Source organism: Dendrobates tinctorius, unplaced genomic scaffold (assembly GCF_039654945.1).
Source record: "Dendrobates tinctorius isolate UK_male_01 unplaced genomic scaffold, ASM3965494v1 ptg000134l, whole genome shotgun sequence".
NCBI classification, from domain to species: Eukaryota; Metazoa; Chordata; class Amphibia; order Anura; family Dendrobatidae; genus Dendrobates; species Dendrobates tinctorius.
This window is the reverse complement of record NW_027361802.1, coordinates 19,679,661-19,699,663: the sequence shown is the minus strand read 5'-3', so window position 1 is coordinate 19,699,663 and position 20,003 is coordinate 19,679,661. Positions and strand designations below refer to the sequence as shown.

Genomic DNA, 20,003 nt, shown 5'->3' with positions numbered 1-20,003 from the left:
TAGTCCGGTGGCTCTGGCTGACAGGATGATGTGGGATATTAGTGGTAGTAGTCTGGTGGCTCTGGCTGACGGGATGATGTGGGATATTAGGGGTAGTAGTCTGGTAGCTCTGGCTGATGGGATGATGTGGGATATTATAGTGAATGTGGCTATGCGGAGTGGGCGGGGCTCTACACATATATATCTCATTATAATTTGTTGCAACTAACCGTAGTTAGTTACTATGCCCGTGCAATGCCGGGCTCTTCAGCTAGTAAAATATATGATAAAGTTTCTTATTTTCATGTGTCTTATTAATTTTATGAAAACATTTTGTAAATGATAGATACTCTTTAATTATTAATTTCTGCAAGGCTGGACAGTTCATCAGATTTCTATATTTTGTTAAGCTACTATGTAAGGCTAGGTTCACATTACGTTTAACCAGCCCGTTCAACGCATAGCGTTAACGGGCTGGTTAAACGGTATAGCATAACGCGATCGCGTTATGCTATACCCGCTAGCGCAGATGATTCATCTGCGGTGACGGAGCCTCAGACGCTGCAGCCCACGTCCGAGGCTCCATCAGTGAATGACAGCACATCGCGAACGCGTGCCGCTTTACGGCATGTGTCGCGATGCGCCCGACAAAGGGGCTGAATGGCAGCGTTACCGGTCTGCGTTACAGCGCGTTATACCGCGGTGTAACGCAGTCTGTCTAACAGACTGTCTAAATGTAAAGTGAAGAGGGGCAATGTAAGTCTATGGCAAATCAGTCCTGCCTAGCATCATATTGTGGCATCAGACATGATTTTGTTTTTATAGTTCCCTGACTTAAAAATAAAGCAAGTTATCCGGCAAAGAAAAGATTTCTGATCGGCGCTACTCCCGATGTCTGTAATACTGCTCTCTCCTATTCATTATTCAGAGAACAAAATGTCAGCTGATCTATGAACTGGCGAGTGCTGCAATTACACTTCAACTTCTGTGAATAATGCAAGTTTATGTTTTTATTTTGTAGTCTCAGAAGTCTTGGATTGAAAGTATCTTCTGCAAAAGAGAATGTGCAAAAATAATACCGGCTTCCAAAGATCCACACAGGTATGGTATAGTGTCTAAAGATTTATTATCAACATTTATTTGATTGTGCTTCTATAATAAATATAATAAATTATCCTTAATGGTAAACTTTATCAGTAAATGTTTTACACTGACCTTTCCATTTTTAAAATGTTATAACAATAATTGCTTGTAAACGGCACCGACTCTTGATAAAGATCTCTCATGCTGCTCGTAGTAGAGACCATGAGGACGAACGTTTTATATATAGCACAAGGAATCACATATACCGAGTATTCTACTTACTGTAATAACATTGTTTATACTTGCAAGTACAGTACAAAAGATTTTGGGACAGAAATAGGCAAGTTATGATGTTTCCATCTTGCAAAATCTTTTGCATTACCAGTTCCTCTCTATAGTTTTACTACAAAAAAGGTGTCCCACATCTTTGCCCATTTTTGCTTTCTACACAATTGCATCTGAAAGTGCACTAAAAAAGAATCAACGTAGCAAAGTTCCTTATTAAAATAGCCTCTGCACATCTGTATTTCCATGGTTACAGACTACAAACAAGCCCTGTGTAGTCTGATCCTGCAGGAAGACTTTTTTTTTTTTACCTGGCTCCTGTCCCTTCATCTCTATCTTAAGGTGCTTTCACATTGAGTTTAGGAACATGCTCAGTCGGCCCGTCGGGGCATACGTCCGAAGCCCCTGGAAAACGGGATTCGGACATATGCGCCAATGGGGCCATAGACTGTAACGGTGCTGGCAGTGCGAATGTGAGCTCTGCCAAGCATCATTTTCGAGAGTGTACGCCTACTGGAGGCGGACACTTGGACACAGTTTACTACTTCTGAGTGTCCGCCTCCAGTAGGCGTACACTCCCGAAAACGATGCACGTCAGAGTTCACGTTCGCTCTGACAGCACCATTATAGTCTATGGCCCCGTTGGCCCATGCGTCCAAATCTTGTTTTGCTGGGGGTTTGGACATATGCGCTGACAGGACCACCAAGCATGTCCCTAAACGCAGTGTGAAAGTACCCTTAGCAAGAAAGGAGTGGGGTAGTCAGGATCTGAGAGACATAGAAAGTATACATTGAGCTGCTTTCTAACAAGGGTGTTAGAAATGATAATGGTTTATGTTTAGCAAACATTAGAACAATGCTTCTTAAACTATGTGGCACTGTTGAGGAGGTCAGTATGACGTGCATGATCATTTACTGCACAGTCCTCACTTGCAGATCTGGTTTAGTGATTTCTTCTGTGCTTTAATATAATGCGCTGGATTCAGCAAACAAATGAAAGAGCTGTCTGCCGTATGTAATGGCACTACACCTGCCAAAAGGGTATCATGCCTCTCCTTTCTCTTGTTAGGGCTCAGATCTCTAGATTTTGTATTATATGACCAATACTGGGGTTGTAAAGGCATCATATTACAGGTCTGTTCTCCTGTGAGCGAAGATCTATTGTCTTATTAGTCAAAGTTGCCTAAAAAATATTGTGCCAATTGGCTACTATGAGCAAGGACCAACATCTTACACATACAATATAACTATGGTCCACTGATGAAAAAAAATGCTCACCCCATCCTTTCTTTTGCTCTCATGAGCCCTCAGGGCAGTAAATGACAGAATCCTGTGTATGCACATATACAGAATAGCCGAATTGTCACTGTCCTAACAAACAGAAGAAATGAAGGGGGGAATTTTTGAGTAGAGCAGATTTATAATTTATGTGGCAGGTAAATTAAGGAGGTTTCCTTCTCAGAACATTTATCATCTATCCTCAGGATTGGTGTTAAGTGTCTGATCCCTGGGAGTCTGACTAATGGGACCCCCCACTGATTTTGTCACCTGTCTGACAGCGATGACTGTGCTCATACTCAACCTTAACACCATTCACTAAGTTCTATATGAAAGTTGGATAGCCAGTCCAATAGAAGTGAGGTGGGAGGTGGTCAGAACTTAAAGGCAATAAATGGATTTAAATGGTGAACCTTTTCAACGCTCGTAATAACGAAACATTATTTTTGTTGTCTTTTTAGCTCTAAGTGGTCTAGACCTCTACATAAATACAGGAGCATGTCAAGTTGAGGTAGTGAGGACCAATTAAAAACAAACGACCTATGTAAAATGCAATCCTGCTATTTCACTATTACCGTATGTCAAACATACAAGATGGAAGCTGCTATTCTGTGTAACTATGAATGGTTTTGTTTCTTCTGCAGATGCCAGGGTGGATGCCAAGTCTGCCAGAACCTTATCAGGTGAAGTAGATTTAGGAAAGCCCGAACCTATAGTGCTGCCCTGCTGCAGTGTACCCGTTCGGGAGATATCATCATCATGTGTCATGAGCTCGGATGACAAGAAATCCAGACATTGCTAAATAGTAATGTGTAGAGATGGACGGACACCAAGATGTTCGGGTCCGGCAGGTTCGGCTGAACAGTTCCAAAAAGTTTGGGTTCCAGAACAGTACCCGGACCCCATTCACTTGAATGGAGAGCCTGAACATCCAGTGTTTGCCACACTGTCATGTTCATGATAGCGTGACAAGCACTGCTTCTGATCGGCAATAAAATCCTCACCGCCAGTCAGACAGCCGCTGTTCCCACGCTGTCAAAAGACAGCATGAACGCGCAGCTGTGATCGGAGGTATAAAGTTTACCTCCAGTCACTGGTGTCAGCTGATGGGACTACTGCTCCCATCAGCCAACCCCCGCTGCCGCTAATAACAGTGAGAGAAGGCGCGGCTGATGGGAGTATTCATCAGCCTGCGCTGTAAATAAATAAAAAAAATTCTACTGAATCCCTGGTATCCTGTAATAAAGCAAAAATAAAAAATGATATCCCTCACCTGTCCGTCATTCTGTCCCATGCCGTATTCCATGTCTGGGGAATAAATAGTTTTCAACCTGGATGGCGCCAAGGTACGACTGACCAGGCTGAGAACCACTGGTGAAAGAGCTGCTGCGAACGTAGCATCAGTGACCACCAGTGACTGCAGTAACCTAGATGACTGTCACTGAAGTTGCATTCCCAGCCAGGCTGAACTGCGGTAACGTCGGTGAGATCCCCTACTAGCACAGACGAGTTCACCGGGAAAATTTCACTGTCGTGAATTTGAACTGTGGTGAACTCACCTCTGCACCATGAGACTTTCTCATGGTGCTAGCGGGGATCTCGCCGAAGTCACCGCAGTTCATCCCAGCTAGGAACGCAGCCTCAGTGACCGGCAGGGCAAATGGGAAGAGCTGGGCTAATGCCAGAATAGAGGCGCCTTTTCTGAGTGGCTGTGGGCTTCTATTTTTAGGCTGGAGGGGCAATATCCATGGGGACACCACACTTTTTTAAAAATTATTTAAATAAAAAATACGACATGGGGACCCCTCTATTCTTGATAGTGGTCAGCTTCAGCAAAGCTGGTTGAGTGTTGCAGCCCCCAGCAGTCAGTTTTCCCTGGCTGGTTATCAAAAATACAGGGGAATCCACGCCTTTTTAAAAAAAAAATTATTTAATTACAGTGTAGGCACCAGCTGATGAATACTCCCATCAGCCGCCACCTGTTCTCACTGTTATTAGCGGCAGCAGGCATCGTCTGTTGGGAGCAGTAGTCCCATCAGCTGACACCAGTTAGCGGAGGTAAACTTTATACCTCTGATCACAGCTGCACGTTTATGCTGTCTATTGACAGCGTGGGAACTGCGGCTGTCTGACCGGCAATGATGATTTTACCGACGATCAGAAGCAGCGTTTCCCGCGCTGTCGTGTGCGTGACAGCACGACAAACACCCTGTGTTCGGGCAGCCGAACCCGAACAGTGACACAGACTTCCTGGTGAAGTCGGTGTTCGGTGTCCGTGTCCGTATCCGAACAGTAGGTTCGCTCATCATTAGTAATATGCATTGATTGCAGCTCTTTAATGTGACACTACTTAACATTTTTACATGGAATTAATGGACATTGTACATGTTATGCTTCATCTCATCTATACTCTAGTTTGGGCCATTGCCCAGTCATTTCATAACCTCTTTTCGCTCAGCAAACACGTAAGTATGTTTGCTTCAAAGAAATCCTGCCAATAGTGTACATTTATTCATCGTGGCTGAAATCAAGGCAGTTTACAAAGAAACTAAACCAACTTTTACTGTGCCTTTGGCAGAATTAGCAAATACTCTATTTAAGCACTGTCTAAGGAGCAGTCTAGTATTTACTTAGGATTTTATGATTTTTACTTCTGGTTATCCGTATACAGTCGCAAATAAACCATGCACAGGATATTAATCTAGTATATAGTGACTTTTACTATGTACCTAAGATAACTATTGTACTTGTGTGCCACACTTACTTATAATACACTCCTCTGAACTAGCCCAAAGTGGGTTAAAGGAGTGCATTCTTTTAGAGACCATCTTTCCCATCGTTTACAAGGAAAACAGTTGGGAAATTGTGACGTGCCACATTGCAGCTTGCTCTGGCTGTAATCACAGCATAGGATGGAAAGAAATGCACATCGGGCTTTACTTTTTAATTTTTCTTGTTGCACATGGGTTGTCTTGGACTTTTATACTGATGGTCTATCCTCTAGGATAGGTAATAAATATCTGGTGGGGGTGTGATACCCAGCACTCCCATCAATAGGCTGTTCCCGGTGCCAGCGGTGGCTGGATGTGCTGAGTTCGGCAGATGCACAGCTCCGTCAACTATATAGCGACTAGGATATACTATCGGTATAAAATCCCAGACATCCCTTTAAGTCAGAACCAGATTAAGGAAAGTATGTGCAGTCCAATACAATATTCATCTAAAATGCATGGAAATACCAACATATGCCAAAAATGACATTATCTAGCTCATCACCTGTAATGCAATGCAGTGAACTTCTGATTGTGTCATTAGGTGTTGTTGTGGAAGGTTAATTGGAGACCACCCTGGAATAGATTTTGACTGGCCAATATATTGTACACCACAAGAGGTAAACAATGAGGAATGGTCGGTGCAGAAGCATACAAAGACCAGCCCAACAGATGCTTTTGGCACCATCAATTTCCAAGATGGTCATCACACATACCATGCCAAGGTATTTCATGTGACATTAGTCTCTTTTTTTTTTTTTTTTTTTTTTCCAAATGTTTATTTTCATGTCAGATGCTGGTCATAATCACTCAATGTCAGCCAAAACTCAACCAGAAACCGTGCCATCAGAAGGACTCCTAAAATCCAAAGACTGTTCCATCATCATATAATGTTAGCACATTGTCCATATTTATCTTTGCCATAGGCACACTCAGTAGTTAGCACTGCAACCTTGCATCGCTGGGGTCCTTGGTTTAAATCCTACCAAGGACAACATCTGCCACGTGTTTGCTTGGGTTTCCTCCCAAACTCCAAAGACCTACTGATAGAGTATTTTACATTGTGAGCCCGAATGGGGACAGCAATGACCATATCTGTAAAGCGCTATATATACGTAAGCATAATAAATAAATATGACCTCAAGCCTCTCAAATGCAAAAATCATGGAAGGTTTTGTTTACTCAGCAGGCGTGAAAGGTATTGAAGGGGTGAGGGGTGGACTACGGGAACCAAAATAAAATATGGTAGTCCAACTTCTCCCTGGGGGAGTCCTTAATCAGCAGTAGCAACAGAGTTCTTCTCTTCACACTGACATAAATTCGAATGAATGAATCTGTGTGCCTGCATCTGCCAGAAGGGGGCGCTCACTGAATACATATTTTAATTTTCACTAAAATCAGTGGGAACAATAAAAAATACATGTACAGCAAGCTTCCCCCTCATGGTGGCTGACAGCAGCCTTTGTAGCAGATGTACTGGGAGTCACTGACTAATATGCTTTTTGTTCTCGCTTCTCAGTATATAAGGATATCCTATGACACCTCCTTGGACCATTTGATGCAGCTGATGATAAAAGAATGGCAAATGGAGCTTCCCAAACTGGTGATCTCTGTTCATGGTGGGGTTGAGAATTTTAAACTCCCCTCTAAAGTCAAGCAAGTCTTTGGCAAAGGATTGGTAAAAGCTGCAGAGACTACTGGGGCATGGATCCTGACTGACGGCATCAATACAGGTATTTGTTAATCACTGCCGTTTTCTCTGTTTTCTGAGAAATGGTTTCTGTCTGACTTTATAAAACAAGATACTTTGTTGAAGCAAATATGTGTTTTCAAAAAACTACTGTCTATATATTACATGAATGAGTCGGTTTCAGTGGAGGAATGCAGTGACTTTTCGGTTTGGCTTATAGAGGTGGCTCCTATGTGGACATATGAACATATTGGTGTATACAGACAGGGTTCGTCTTGATGGCACGATAAGGGTTTCCAACCATCCAGAAATTCCAGGACAGTCTGTAAAGGTGGATTTTGGCCAGTCTCGATATCTGTGCCCCATAACACCTAAAATGGGGATCACTGGTTGTGTGTGTGTGGTTGGGATTCTGCGGTGGACACCATCAGATCCAGTTCTGGCACCAACTGTGTGACGCCGGACCACTTTTAAACTCCCGTTGATGGAACCAGAAGAGTTTGTAAAAATTAGTCCTTTTTCTGACAATAAAACTTACGCACAGAGGGTAGCCGGATCAAAGCTTGCTGTTATTCTGCATAATACCGACGCACATTTTTCATTCGAATGGGCAGCAGCACAATACTTGTGAGAAATCTTACAGATGAACAAAAGGACAAATTGAGTAACGCCATCTTTGTGGTACAGGCCAACACCGGTAAATGTGTTTCGCTATGACCACTGCACCGTGGCTGCACTCTTGTGAAAGGGAGCTCTAGCTACCACCTTCTGACATGCCCTAGCCTGACTGACCCTGCCATCCTTCACAGCACGTCTCCAGTACTGGAAAGAACACCATTGTTTCCTTTAGCTTTTTCAGTCTTTATGTGCCCACACTTGCATGAGGAACTGCCACCACTGTAGAAGTCTAGCTGACTTGCTCCCTTTCCTTGTCTTGGCTCCCACACACACCCAGTGGTGATAACCTTCCTCTGAAGGTGTCTTTTCTTGTCTCTTTCTCAATCAACAAAACTATAAAACCAGGAAATAAATCACAGGGCTGGCCCTACAGTTAACCCTGTTACCCCTAACTAACAGGAACTGCAGCCTATAGGAGGATAAAAAATGCCTTACAGTACATTTTTCACACATTAAAACAGGGGTCTTCTCTATCTTTACAAATCTATAAAAATTAGGATGCTTTTTTGACCTGTTCGTACAAACTAATTTGAGGCGATAGTGATTTTATTTATTTTTTTTGAAGTTGAAGAATCGTATACACAATATTTAGACTGCAATTATCCTGTAAGCTGTAAAAATATAATAGCTGATGTCTTTATATCAGAATTATAGGCTGTAGACTGGATCACTACTACTGTAATCGTGATGATTTATTATGGCTTTCCAAAGTGTTTGTCCTTTTAATTTTTTTATTTTTTTTTATTTTTTTTTTTTTAAATAATTTGTCCAGAAAAAAAAAATAGAAAGTCAAGTTGGCGACCCTAGAGACAATTAATTAAAGGGAACCTGTCACATGATCCATTCTGCCTAAACTGCGGGTAGCATGAATTAGATCCTGGCTGCTTAGTTGTAGTTAATGAGTGCTTTGTAAGCTACACTTAAGAAAAAGGTTCTCCTTAATTTAAAAAGATTTTTTTTCTTAGAAGCAGCAAATCCTAATTTATGGTAGGAATTATATGACCCATTGACACACTAAGCATGGTCTGTATCTTGCAGCTAGGGATCCCAACACTACTGATTTTTTTTTTTTTTTTTTTTTTTTTTTTTAGTAATCTCAAACTGATGCATAGAGCTAGTGATTTGTCAGAGACTGCCCTGGGCAAAGTTACTATCAGCCTAGCGAGGGCTCTTTTGCTGAATCTGGCTCAGACTACAAACACAAGGTCGGATTTTTTTTTTGTGCAAAACTTGTGATGTAGTGTGGGTTGCCGTATAAAACACGTATGTGAAAGACCGGTACTACTGTCATCAGTGATTTCCATCAATGTGACACCCGTATGTCCAATATTCCCATCAGTGTGACACCCGTGTGCCCATTTTTCCCATCCGTGTTTCATCCCTGTTTTTCCGGTTTGGATAAAGAAAGAATTCAATTATAAAGCTTCTCTTATACTTTGCAATGTTAAACACGGAAAGCACATGGATGCCTTCTGTGTGCTGTAGATTTTTTTTCACGGACCCATAAACTTTCAAAAGAATGAAAGAAGCATGTAAAAACACGGACAAGTGTGTAGCAGCATAGATTATAATGGTGGAAGAAAAACAGATACTACACGTACTGGAAACACGGACATGTGAAGGGGGCCTAAAATGAATAAAAAGTTCTAAAAGAAGTGAACAGTTGCTCTGCATAGAAGTGTTTAAAAAAGGAATTAAGTAAAATTACTCCCCCCACAACTGCATATATGGGCATGTAGGTAATTGAATGTAAATTTATCATCACCTTTTTATATCTGCTCTCTGTTGCTGCATTTTCACTAAAATGTAAGGCATTAAGGGCTCTTGGTATGACAAAGTGCTTCCCAGTTCTCTGCCTTCTGCGGTTGTTTCTGCTTATCACCAGGCACTTTAACATTAACAACCGCTCACTGTCTGATTTCCTACATCACATGGCCGGTGAGCTATCAATCATGCTAAAGAGGCTGGTGCTGTGCTAAAGAGGCTGGTGCTGTGCGGGGGAAACAACCTCAGGTGGTAGAGGTTTGTAGAGTGCTCGGCCACACCCAAAGCACTTAATGCACCATTTTCATAAAAATTAAAGAGCTGATTTTTGAGGAATAACCTCTTCAGGTAGAAGATATAAAGGTGGATGGTTTTCACTTTCAATGACCTGCATGCCCATATGAGCAGTTTGATAGGGTTGATCTTATTGATATATTCCCTTTTAAGTACATTAGTAATCACTAGTATATGTCAGGTATGCAGAATATTTTATGTGCTTTCTAAAATCCACTGCAGAAAACTATTGATATTTTTAGTTATTCCATGGTGCTGTGTTTCAAAGTGTCAATACCTCTTGCTAAGCCATGTATAAGAGAAATATCCTACATTATTATGACATTAAAAATGATACGAGGATATAATAAAATAGATGGTATTGATCCACCAAAGAGATTATGGCCTCTCCTCCATTGTTATATATCCGTTCTGCAAATACGATGTCAGTCATCATCCGCCAAACAAACCATCAAGTGTTCCGAGTGCATCGTGGAGTGTGAGTGAGGCCTTCTGTCTGAACTACTGACTGTATAGAAGGGTATTAGATCCTTATGTGAGTCATCATAGGCTTCACTGGACTTCTTTGGTTTCCACATGCTGTCTTAGTCTGGTTTAATCCATGGTGTTGACAGATTAGTGTCACTGGTAGATTTCTACATCTTTGCTTTCAAGCACAAAGTCTCTAAGGAACCTTGTCATAAAGGGGTTTCTCAATCCTCATTATGTCCTAGTGGACATTGCATCACTGTATACTGCCTTCAAAACTAGATAAAACATAAAATATGAATGTCCAGGAATGATGGGGGGGAAAAGGAGAAATGATGGTATAATTCACATGTTTTGTTTTTCCGATGTTATTTCTCTTTCGTTAATCATCAGCATGAAGAGCATTTTAGCGATTGATTCTACTAGAAGACCTTGTGCTTAGTATGACAAGACTAATTTACGATCACTAATTAATAATCTTTAATGCTTGCCAAATGAAGAACTACTAAACATGGAATATGCATTAATCTTTTATGATTCATCTTTTCCACCTGGTTCAGGCCAACATAACTTCTCGTTTGTCGAGTTTACAACAAAGACATTTGACTTTTTACATTTCCGGCATGATGCCTGTCTTTTCCCACTTAGGGAGTTTTAGTTATGTTGCTGATGCCCCTGTTCTGTATTTGTCACAAATACTGGACCTGCTGTATGACATGGGGATGGGGCTCCACGTACTAATATGGACCTCAGACACTCATGCCCCCCACTATGCCTTTTACGTAGTAAAACGCCCCTTCGTGCTCACTAAATGTTAAAATTGCCCTCTAGAAATTATTAAAGACCTCCATGAGTGCCCTAGAAAGTAAGTGTTCATATTTTGCTCTTAGAAAGTAAATAATAACCCCAAGTGTCACTATAATGTAATGATGCCTCTTAAGTGCCAATTTAAAATGTAATAATCTCAGCTGAGTGCCCCTAAAAAGTAATAATGTCCCACCAGTACCCGTATATGCATTATGATGTCCCCATAGCTCTGTATACACGGCATGAGGCCCACTATATACAGAAAGATGGCTCCCTATATACAGTATGATGTCTCCTCAGCTCCAAATACATATTATTTGGCCCCAAAATCGCACTATATGCAGTATCCTGTTTCCCACAGTCCCCTATATACAGGGTGATGGCCCCTTATACATAGTATAAGAGCCCTCCCAGCTCCCTATAGACAGTATGGGACCCAACAGTCACTCATATATACAGTATGACTTGTACAGTATAACGATGCCTATATACAGTATAGTGACTTAATGACTATACTTATAATATAATTGTATACTGACATACAATAGAAAACATAAACACAATCAATACGCTTAATATTGAGTCTGATGACACTTTCAGTGTCTAAGTATGGGTTGAGTGGTGGGGTGATGTCATGACCCCACCTGGGCTGGGATACTGATGGTCTATAGATACTCTCACGGTTCAGTAGGCTGCTTTATGTCTGCGGCTTGCAGAATGGTGAACGATAGGGAAGAGAGACCATGTTTCTCTGCTCTATTATCGAGATTAACTGTATTTATGTGCTGTGGACATGGTGTGAGGGGGATCATATGCGAGGGTCGATATGTATCCCCCCAGAATGCCGATGGAGTCTTATTAAACCTGCTGGAGCGCCTTGTGTTCATAGCAGGATGCCTGTGAGTCACAAGGCAAAATAAAAGAAAGCGTGGATTGGGTCCAAGTAGTGACTCAGTCAGATCTTTAGGAAAACCCGTTAAGGGCTTTTATTATTAGAACGATTTGCAGGATTGCTAGTGGGGTGAATCCCTCTCTCCACTCCGGGTTTTGGAAGTGGCTCTATGGCCACAATTCCATTTAAATCTGTCAGTTTTTGTTTTTGGTGTATGAGTGTTGGAGTTTGCAAGCTGCAGAGCAGGTGGCACTGCGCAACCCAGGTCTGTGTTGAGCTAACACAGAGCCAGGGACTTCCAGGCAGCTGACGTACCCAAAAGACCAGATTTTGAGTTCTGGACTGTTTATGGATACCAGCTGCAATCCGGAGGACGTCACTCCTATGTGTGAGTTCTGAAAATAAAGACTCCATTTATGTTGAACTTTTTGTGGTCCCTGCCTATCTGTCGCACTGCATCAACCCTGCTGCCCTACAATAGCTATAGTTATTTATTAGTGGCAGTCTATCCTGGTGGAATAATAGGTAACGGGGTGCTCACTGCTATAACAAAACCTGGTGCTCAGAGGAAAAATGAAGCATATCATAGAAAAAACCTCGGCACACAGTATTGCATGAGTCCAATGTTTGTTCGTCCAGAAAGACGTATATTGTATTGTGTAGGACCGATACAGATATATAATCAACGTTTCGGCTATTCAGCCTTTCTCAAGATTTTATCTAGATCAAGAAAAAATTACAAAAAAACAATAAACAAAAAAGGAAATTTCCCAAAAAATACAATATATAGGTCTCATACAACATCTAGCCCTCCAAAAATGTATACATTTTAAATAGATAACTCTTATGACATCACTTAATAACATCTTTATACATAGAGAAGAGATTATTCCCCACTAGATTCCACCATTGAAAATAAAAAAAATAATTGAAAAAAAATAATAAAATGATTATAAATGTCTATCCTGTATGAAGCACAGGTATATCGCATCCTGATGGAAAAAGAATCTAATACCTGTTTAAGATCCACACATGTTGCAACAAGGAATTCTCATGTGTTCAATTCATATAAACAGCCTGTGAAACATTTTGTACAAAGAAAAAGAACAAATCAACATGCCAAAGTGGTGCAGGAATCACATGTGAAACAAAGAGTTAAATCTCGTTATGACATACCACCCAAGTGACCGTCCGAGGGGCGCATCAGCAGACGCCAAGGAGTGTTACGGTGAACGCTATGCAGGAAGGCGTTCCTTATATATCATGGCAGGTGATTTGTGTCGGCGTCCCAGGTTTGTGTCGGCGTCCCGGACGGCACAATGCGCATGCGTCGCCGAGGTTTGACGGAAAAGGCCGAGTGCCACTCGGATAGGAGAGCACTGTGAACCCGATGATAGTAACATAGTTATTAAGGTTGAAGGGAGACTTTAAGTCCATCTAGTTCAACCCATATCCTGTCCTAACCTACCCTAACATGTTGATCCAGAGGAAGGCAAAAAAACCCCATGTGGCAAACAGTAAGCTTCACATTGGGGAAAAAAATTCCTTCCCGACTCCACATACGGCAATCAGACTAGCTCCCTGGATCAGCGCAATATTAAGGAAACTAGTGTATATACCCTCTAATATTTTACTTTTCAAGAAAGGCATCCAGTCCCTTCTTAAATTTTAGTAGGGAATCGCTCATTACAACATCATATGGCAAAGAGTTCCATAGTCTCACTGCTCTTACAGTAAAAAATTCGCATCTGTGAGTATGCTTAAACCTTCTTTCCTCCAGACATAGAGGATGCCCTGTTGTGAGTTAATTTTCCCCTTCACCATTGAGGTCTGATGAACTCCCTCTTCTGGTGAAGGAAGGTAGTGAGGCTGATTACCAAGCACCTGAGCAGGATGATGATGACTGGGTGACTGGAATTGCTGACTGGATATAAGGCAGCCGACGCCCTTCTGCCTTGCTGGTGATTTCTCAGAGGGATTCTAGGAGACCAGTCTGATTCCTGCTCCTCAAAGGCTAAGTTTTCTGCTCTGCTTTTTGCATTTGTGGTTTGGTTTTGTTTTTCCTTGTTTTTCTGGATTTCTGCCATCCCCTGCTGGGGTGAGCTGAATTCCTTTTTGCTCTGTCTTCAGAAAATACCTGAGTACTGATATAGTCTTTTTGAAGCCTAGCGTCTTCAGGGCTTTTTTCCCTATCAGTCTGTTGGCTCTTGTTTTGATAGGGTTTTGGCGGATTGCAGACAGCAGCTTTTCTGTCCTGTCCTATTTAGTTAACTTGGGCCCCATCATTTGCTCAGCCTATCTTTCTATCTGTGTGAGTGTTTTTTTCGTCTTGCTTCACCGTCGTCATATGTTGGGGGCTGCCTATTGCTTTGGGGTCTGCTCTGGGTTAGATTTCCCTTTCTGTCTTTAGGCTATTTAGTTCTCCGGCTGTGATCGAGGGGTCTAGGGCACCGAAGGAACTCCCCACGGCTACTGCTAGTTGTTGTTGATAGGTTCAGGGGTCTGCAATCCGATAGCTGCCAACTTCTCTGGTTTTCTGGACTTAGCTAGTATTTCTGTTTTTGCCTCCTACGGTGACTTATTCATAACAATGCCCCCTTGTTCGCGTCACAGGTCTAAGAGTAAAATGATCATTAGAAAGGTCTTTGTAATGTCCCCGCATATATTTATACATTGTAATAAGATCACCCCTAAGCCTTCGATTCTCCAAACTAAATAACGCCAAGTGTAATAACCTGTCTTGGTATTGCAGACCCCCTAGTTCCCTAATAACCTTGGTCGCTCTTCTCTGCACCCGCTCCAGTTCAGCTATGTCTTTCTTATACACCGGAGACCAGAACTGTACACAGTATTCTAAGTATGGTCGCACTAATGACTTATATAGAGGTAAAATTATGTTCTCCTCATGAGCATCTATGCCTCTTTTAATGCATCCCATTATTTTATTTGCCTTTGCAGCAGCTGCCTGACACTGGCCACTAAATGTGAGTTTGTCGTCCACCCATACACCCAGGTCCTTTTCAGTGACAGTTTTGCCTAGTGTTTTACAATTAAGCACATAATTATACATCTTATTCGTTCTACCCAAGTGCATGACCTTACATTTATCCCCATTAAAGCTCATTTGCCATTTATCAGCCCAAGCTTCTAGTTTACATAAATCCTCCTGTAATATAAAATTGTCCTCCTCTGTATTGATTACCCTGCAGAGTTTAGTGTCGTCTGCAAATATTGAAATTCTACTCTCTATGCTCCCACAAGGTCATTAATAAATATGTTAAAAGGAAGCATGCCCAATACTGACCCCTGTGGTACCCCACTGCTAACCGTGACCCAGTCCGAGTGTGCTCCATTAATAACCACCCTTTGTTTCCTATCCCTGAGCCAGCTCTTAACCCACCTACACATATTTTCCCCTATCCCCATTGTTCTCATTTTATGTATCAACCTTTTGTGTGGCACCGTATCAAAAGCTTTTGAAAAGTCCATGTACACCACGTCCACTGCATTCCCTTGGTCCAGTCCGGAACTTACCTCTTCATAAAAGCTTATCAGATTAGTCTGACATGAACGGTCCCTTGTAAACCCATGTTGATATTGGGTCATGAGGTTATTCTTCTCCAGATACTCCAGTATAGTATCTCTTAGAAAACCCTCCAGGATTTTACCCACAGTTGAGGTTAAACTTACTGGCCTATAATTTCCAAGTTCAGTTTTTGTCCCCTTTTTGAATATTGGCACCACATTTGCTATACGCAGTCTTGTGGTACAGACCCTGTTATTATGGAATCCTTAAAGATTAAAAATAATGGTCTATCAATGACTGTGCTTAATTCCTGCAGTACTCGGGGGTGTATCCCATCCGGGCCCGGGGATTTGTCAATTTTAGTGATTTTTAGACGCCGCCGTTAAGCAGGTGACATTTAATGGAGAATTTTTATCCCTGATCATGTTATCCGTCATGGGATTTTCTTGTGTAAATACTGTTGTAAAAAGTCATTTAGCATATTGGCTTTTTCCTCATCCTCATCCACCATTTCACCCAGACTATTTTTAAGGGGACCAACACTATCATTTTTTAGTTTCTTACTATTTATGTAGTTAAAGAATATTTTGGGATTATTTTTACTTTCTCTGGCAATGAGTCTCTCTGTCTCAATCTTTGCTGTCTTGATTTGCTTTTTGCAGAATTTATTTAATCTTCTGTATTTAGTTAATGCCTCATCACTACCAACTTGCTTTAATTCTCTAAATGCTTTATTTTTATCTCTTATTGCACCCCTTACAGCTCTATTTAGCCATAGTGATGACCGGAAAGTCCTGAAGCTCAATATAGACGTGGCCGATGTCCAGAAGAATGGAGTGCGCAGGCGTGGACCTCAATGTGGCAATTAAGTGATGGATTTATCACGGGAATTATCAGAAAGTACTGTGACTAAAGAAAAAAAGGAAATATTAGCAAATGTGATGATAATACTAATAAAACTGGCTCAAATATTAATAAATCAATGAAATAAGACACTCGCTTGTTGCGATGTATCGAGTGCACGTGCTCATAGAATATCAGAAAGCTGAAACAGAGAAAACGTATACTTTTTCATTTATCATTTACTTAATTATATAAAAAAGGAAGGCAATATCCATAATTGTTTCTATAAGGGACAAATACCCATTACATATGTACAAAACAAGGTGAAACCAGCTATAGATGCGGTATATCAATGAGCTATAGAAAGAGTCATATATAACGAACCCAAATACAATTAGCTTATTATATCATATTATATTATATTATATTATATTCTCTGTTCAACCCTAACAGTGTTAGGGTCTGAAGTGTATGTATCCAAAATGACTCCCGTTCTTTTAACCTCTTAACCCTATCACCGCCTCTTCTGGCCATTGGTACATGATCTATAACTTGGTATCTTAATTGTGCTATTGAATGTCCACATGCCAAATACCAGTATTCTACACCCTTCCGAAAATCCATAAGGATTTGTGGAAACCACCTGGACGACCTATAGTCGCCTCTACCAATTCAGTGTTATCTCCATTATCTATTGCTTTAGAGAAAATACTAACTCCGTACGTACCCCTTGTGAAATCTTATATAAAAGATACGTCAGATTTTTTAAGCATTATTAGATCTATCGGTCCCATTCCCACTGGAAGCATACTGGTTACACTTGATGTCAACAGTTTATACACGAGTATTGTACATCAGGAAGAGAGAGATTCTATGGTCACACTTTTGTCCAATCATACTACTTTTTCTGGTGATCAGATCGAGTTCTACAAAGACCTACTCACTTTAATTTTGACAAAAAAATTTTTTCTCTTCGAGGATCAATTTTATGTACAAAACAAGGGAACGGCTATGGGTTCAAACGTGGCACCCCCCTATGCCAATATCTTCATGGCACAATTTGAAGACTCCTTTGTATACACTCATCCTTTATTTGCACTACATGCAATATATTGGAAGCGTTATATTGACAATGTCTTTTTGATTTGGATAGGGGGCGAGGAAAGTCTTTTGAGCTTTTTTAATGACCTGAATACATGCACTACTGGGCTTACTTTTTCCCTACACCATGATTGCCGATCAATCAACTTTTTTGACACACTGGTGATCATTAAACCTGATGGTACTATTGAAATGGATTTGTATATTAAACCCACCGACAAAAATAGTTTACTCCATTTTGAGAGTAGTCATCCATTACATGTCAAGCGGGCACTTCCTAGGTCACAACATGTGTGAATTGACCGGATTGTTTCAGACCCGAAAACTAGAGAGCTCAGACATCAAGATATGGACAACCGTCTCCGCAATAGAGGAATAGAGGTTATCCTACACACATATTGAAACCGCGTAGTGATTCTTCAACTCATAGGAACAACACAAATAGAAAGGCATTTGTGAGTACATTCCACCCTTTCAATAATCTTATAAATCGTTGCATATTGAGACATTGGGTTGTTCTCAAAAACTCGTATCCCTCTATTCCTGAATTCCTTTCTAAACCCCTGATGTGTTTTAAGAGATCTAATAATATTAGGAATTTTGTAGTGCGAGCGGACGTTGGCTCCAGTAAAAGGGAACTTAATCAAAAGACATTGACTACATCTCGAAAAGGGACATTTCCCTGTTTGGGGTGCCTACAGTGTTCTAATGTCTCCAAAGGTGACTCTTTTTCCCACCCCCGCACAGGTTGACGGTATCCGATTAACGGATATTTCACTTGCGATTCGTCTTTTGTTGTGTATCTGGTGAAGTGCCCGTGCAGTCTCGGATATGTTGGGGAAACTACCCAGCATGTCCGGGACCGCATTTCACAACATAAATCAACCATTAGGTGTGGACGTACATTATTACCCATTCCAGCTCATTTTTTGGCATCTGGACATTCAATAGCACAATTAAGATACCAAGTTATAGATCATGTACCAATGGCCAGAAGAGGCGGTGATAGGGTTAAGAGGTTAAAAGAGCGGGAGTCATTTTGGATACATACACTTCAGACCCTAACACCATTAGGGTTGAACAGAGAATATAATATGATATAATAAGCTAATTTTATTTGGGTTCGTTATATATGACTCTTTCTATAGCTCATTGATATACCTCATCTATAGCTGGTTTCACCTTGTTTTGCACATATATGTAATGGGTATTTGTCCCTTATAGAAAAAATTATGGATATTGCCTTCCTTTTTTATATAATTAAGTAAATGATAAATGAAAAAGTATACGTTTTCTCTGTTTCGACTTTCTGATATTCTATCAGCACCTGCACTCGATACATCGCAACAAGCGAGTGTCTTATTTAATTGATTTATTAATATTTGAGCCAATTTTATTAGTATTATCAACACCTTTGTTAATATTTCCTTTTTTTTCTTTAGTTAATTTCTGATAATTCCCGTGATAAATCCGTCACTTAATTGCCACATTGATGTCCACGCCTGCGCACTCCATTCTTCTGGACATCGGCCGCGTCTATATTGAGCTTCGGGACTTTCCGGTCATCATCGGGTTCACAGCGCTCTCCTGTCCGAGTGGCACTCGGCCTTTTCCGTCAAACCTCGGCGACGCATGCGCATTGTGCCGCCCGGGACGCCGACACAAACCCGGAACTAGTCACCTGCCATGATATATAAGGAACGCCTTCCTGTATAGCGTTCACCGTAACTCTCCTTGGCGTCTGCCGATGCGCCCCCTCGGACGGTCACTTGGGTGGTATGTCATAACAAGATTTAACTCTTTGTTTCACATGTGATTCCTGCACCACTTTGGCATGTTGATTTGTTCTTTTTCTTTGTAGAAAAAGTTTCACAGGCTGTTTATATGAATTGAACACATGAGAATTCCTTGTTGCAACATGTGTGGATCTTACTTAAACAGGTATTAGATTCTTTTTCCATCAGGATGCGATATACCTGTGCTTTATACAGGATAGACATTTATATCCATTTTATTATTTTTTTTCAATTATTTTTTTTATTTTCAATGGTGGAATCTAGTGGGGAATAATCTCTTCTCTATGTACAAAGATGTTATTAAGTGATGTCATAAGAGTTATCGATTTAAAATGTATACATTTTTGGAGGGCTAGATATTGTATGAGACCTATATATTGTATTTTTATGGAAATTTCCTTTTTAGTTTATTGTTTTTTTGTAATTTTCTTGATCTAGATAAAATCTTGAGAAAGGCTGAATAGCCGAAACGTTGATTATATATCTGTATCGGTCCTACACAATACAATTATACGTCTTTCTGGACGAATAAACATTGGATTCATGCAATACTGTGTGCCGAGGTTTTTTCTATGATAGTCTATCCTGGTGGGCCACTTTGTGTGCAAGGGCCAGGAGAAACTGCCCCTCTGCTCTGCTACTGCCAGGGGCCCCCTTAAAGTGGTTATCCCATGAACAAAAGTATATTTTATTCAATGTATCTTGGAATAATAATAATTTCCACAATTGGATGTGCTTAAAAATGATT

General features: G+C 40.9%; 1 protein-coding gene across 1 annotated transcript in view; it reads left to right on the top strand.

Moving 5' to 3' along the window:
• Positions 1 to 20,003, top strand: part of TRPM6 (transient receptor potential cation channel subfamily M member 6) — a 278,440-nt gene that overhangs the window by 46,401 nt on the left and 212,036 nt on the right. Inside the window, exons 2-5 of the mRNA XM_073543757.1 lie at positions 1,001 to 1,080; positions 3,270 to 3,308; positions 5,941 to 6,121; positions 6,916 to 7,129. Of these exons, the coding sequence (XP_073399858.1) occupies positions 1,001 to 1,080; positions 3,270 to 3,308; positions 5,941 to 6,121; positions 6,916 to 7,129 (514 nt within the window). The remainder of the gene's footprint in view (positions 1 to 1,000; positions 1,081 to 3,269; positions 3,309 to 5,940; positions 6,122 to 6,915; positions 7,130 to 20,003) is intronic.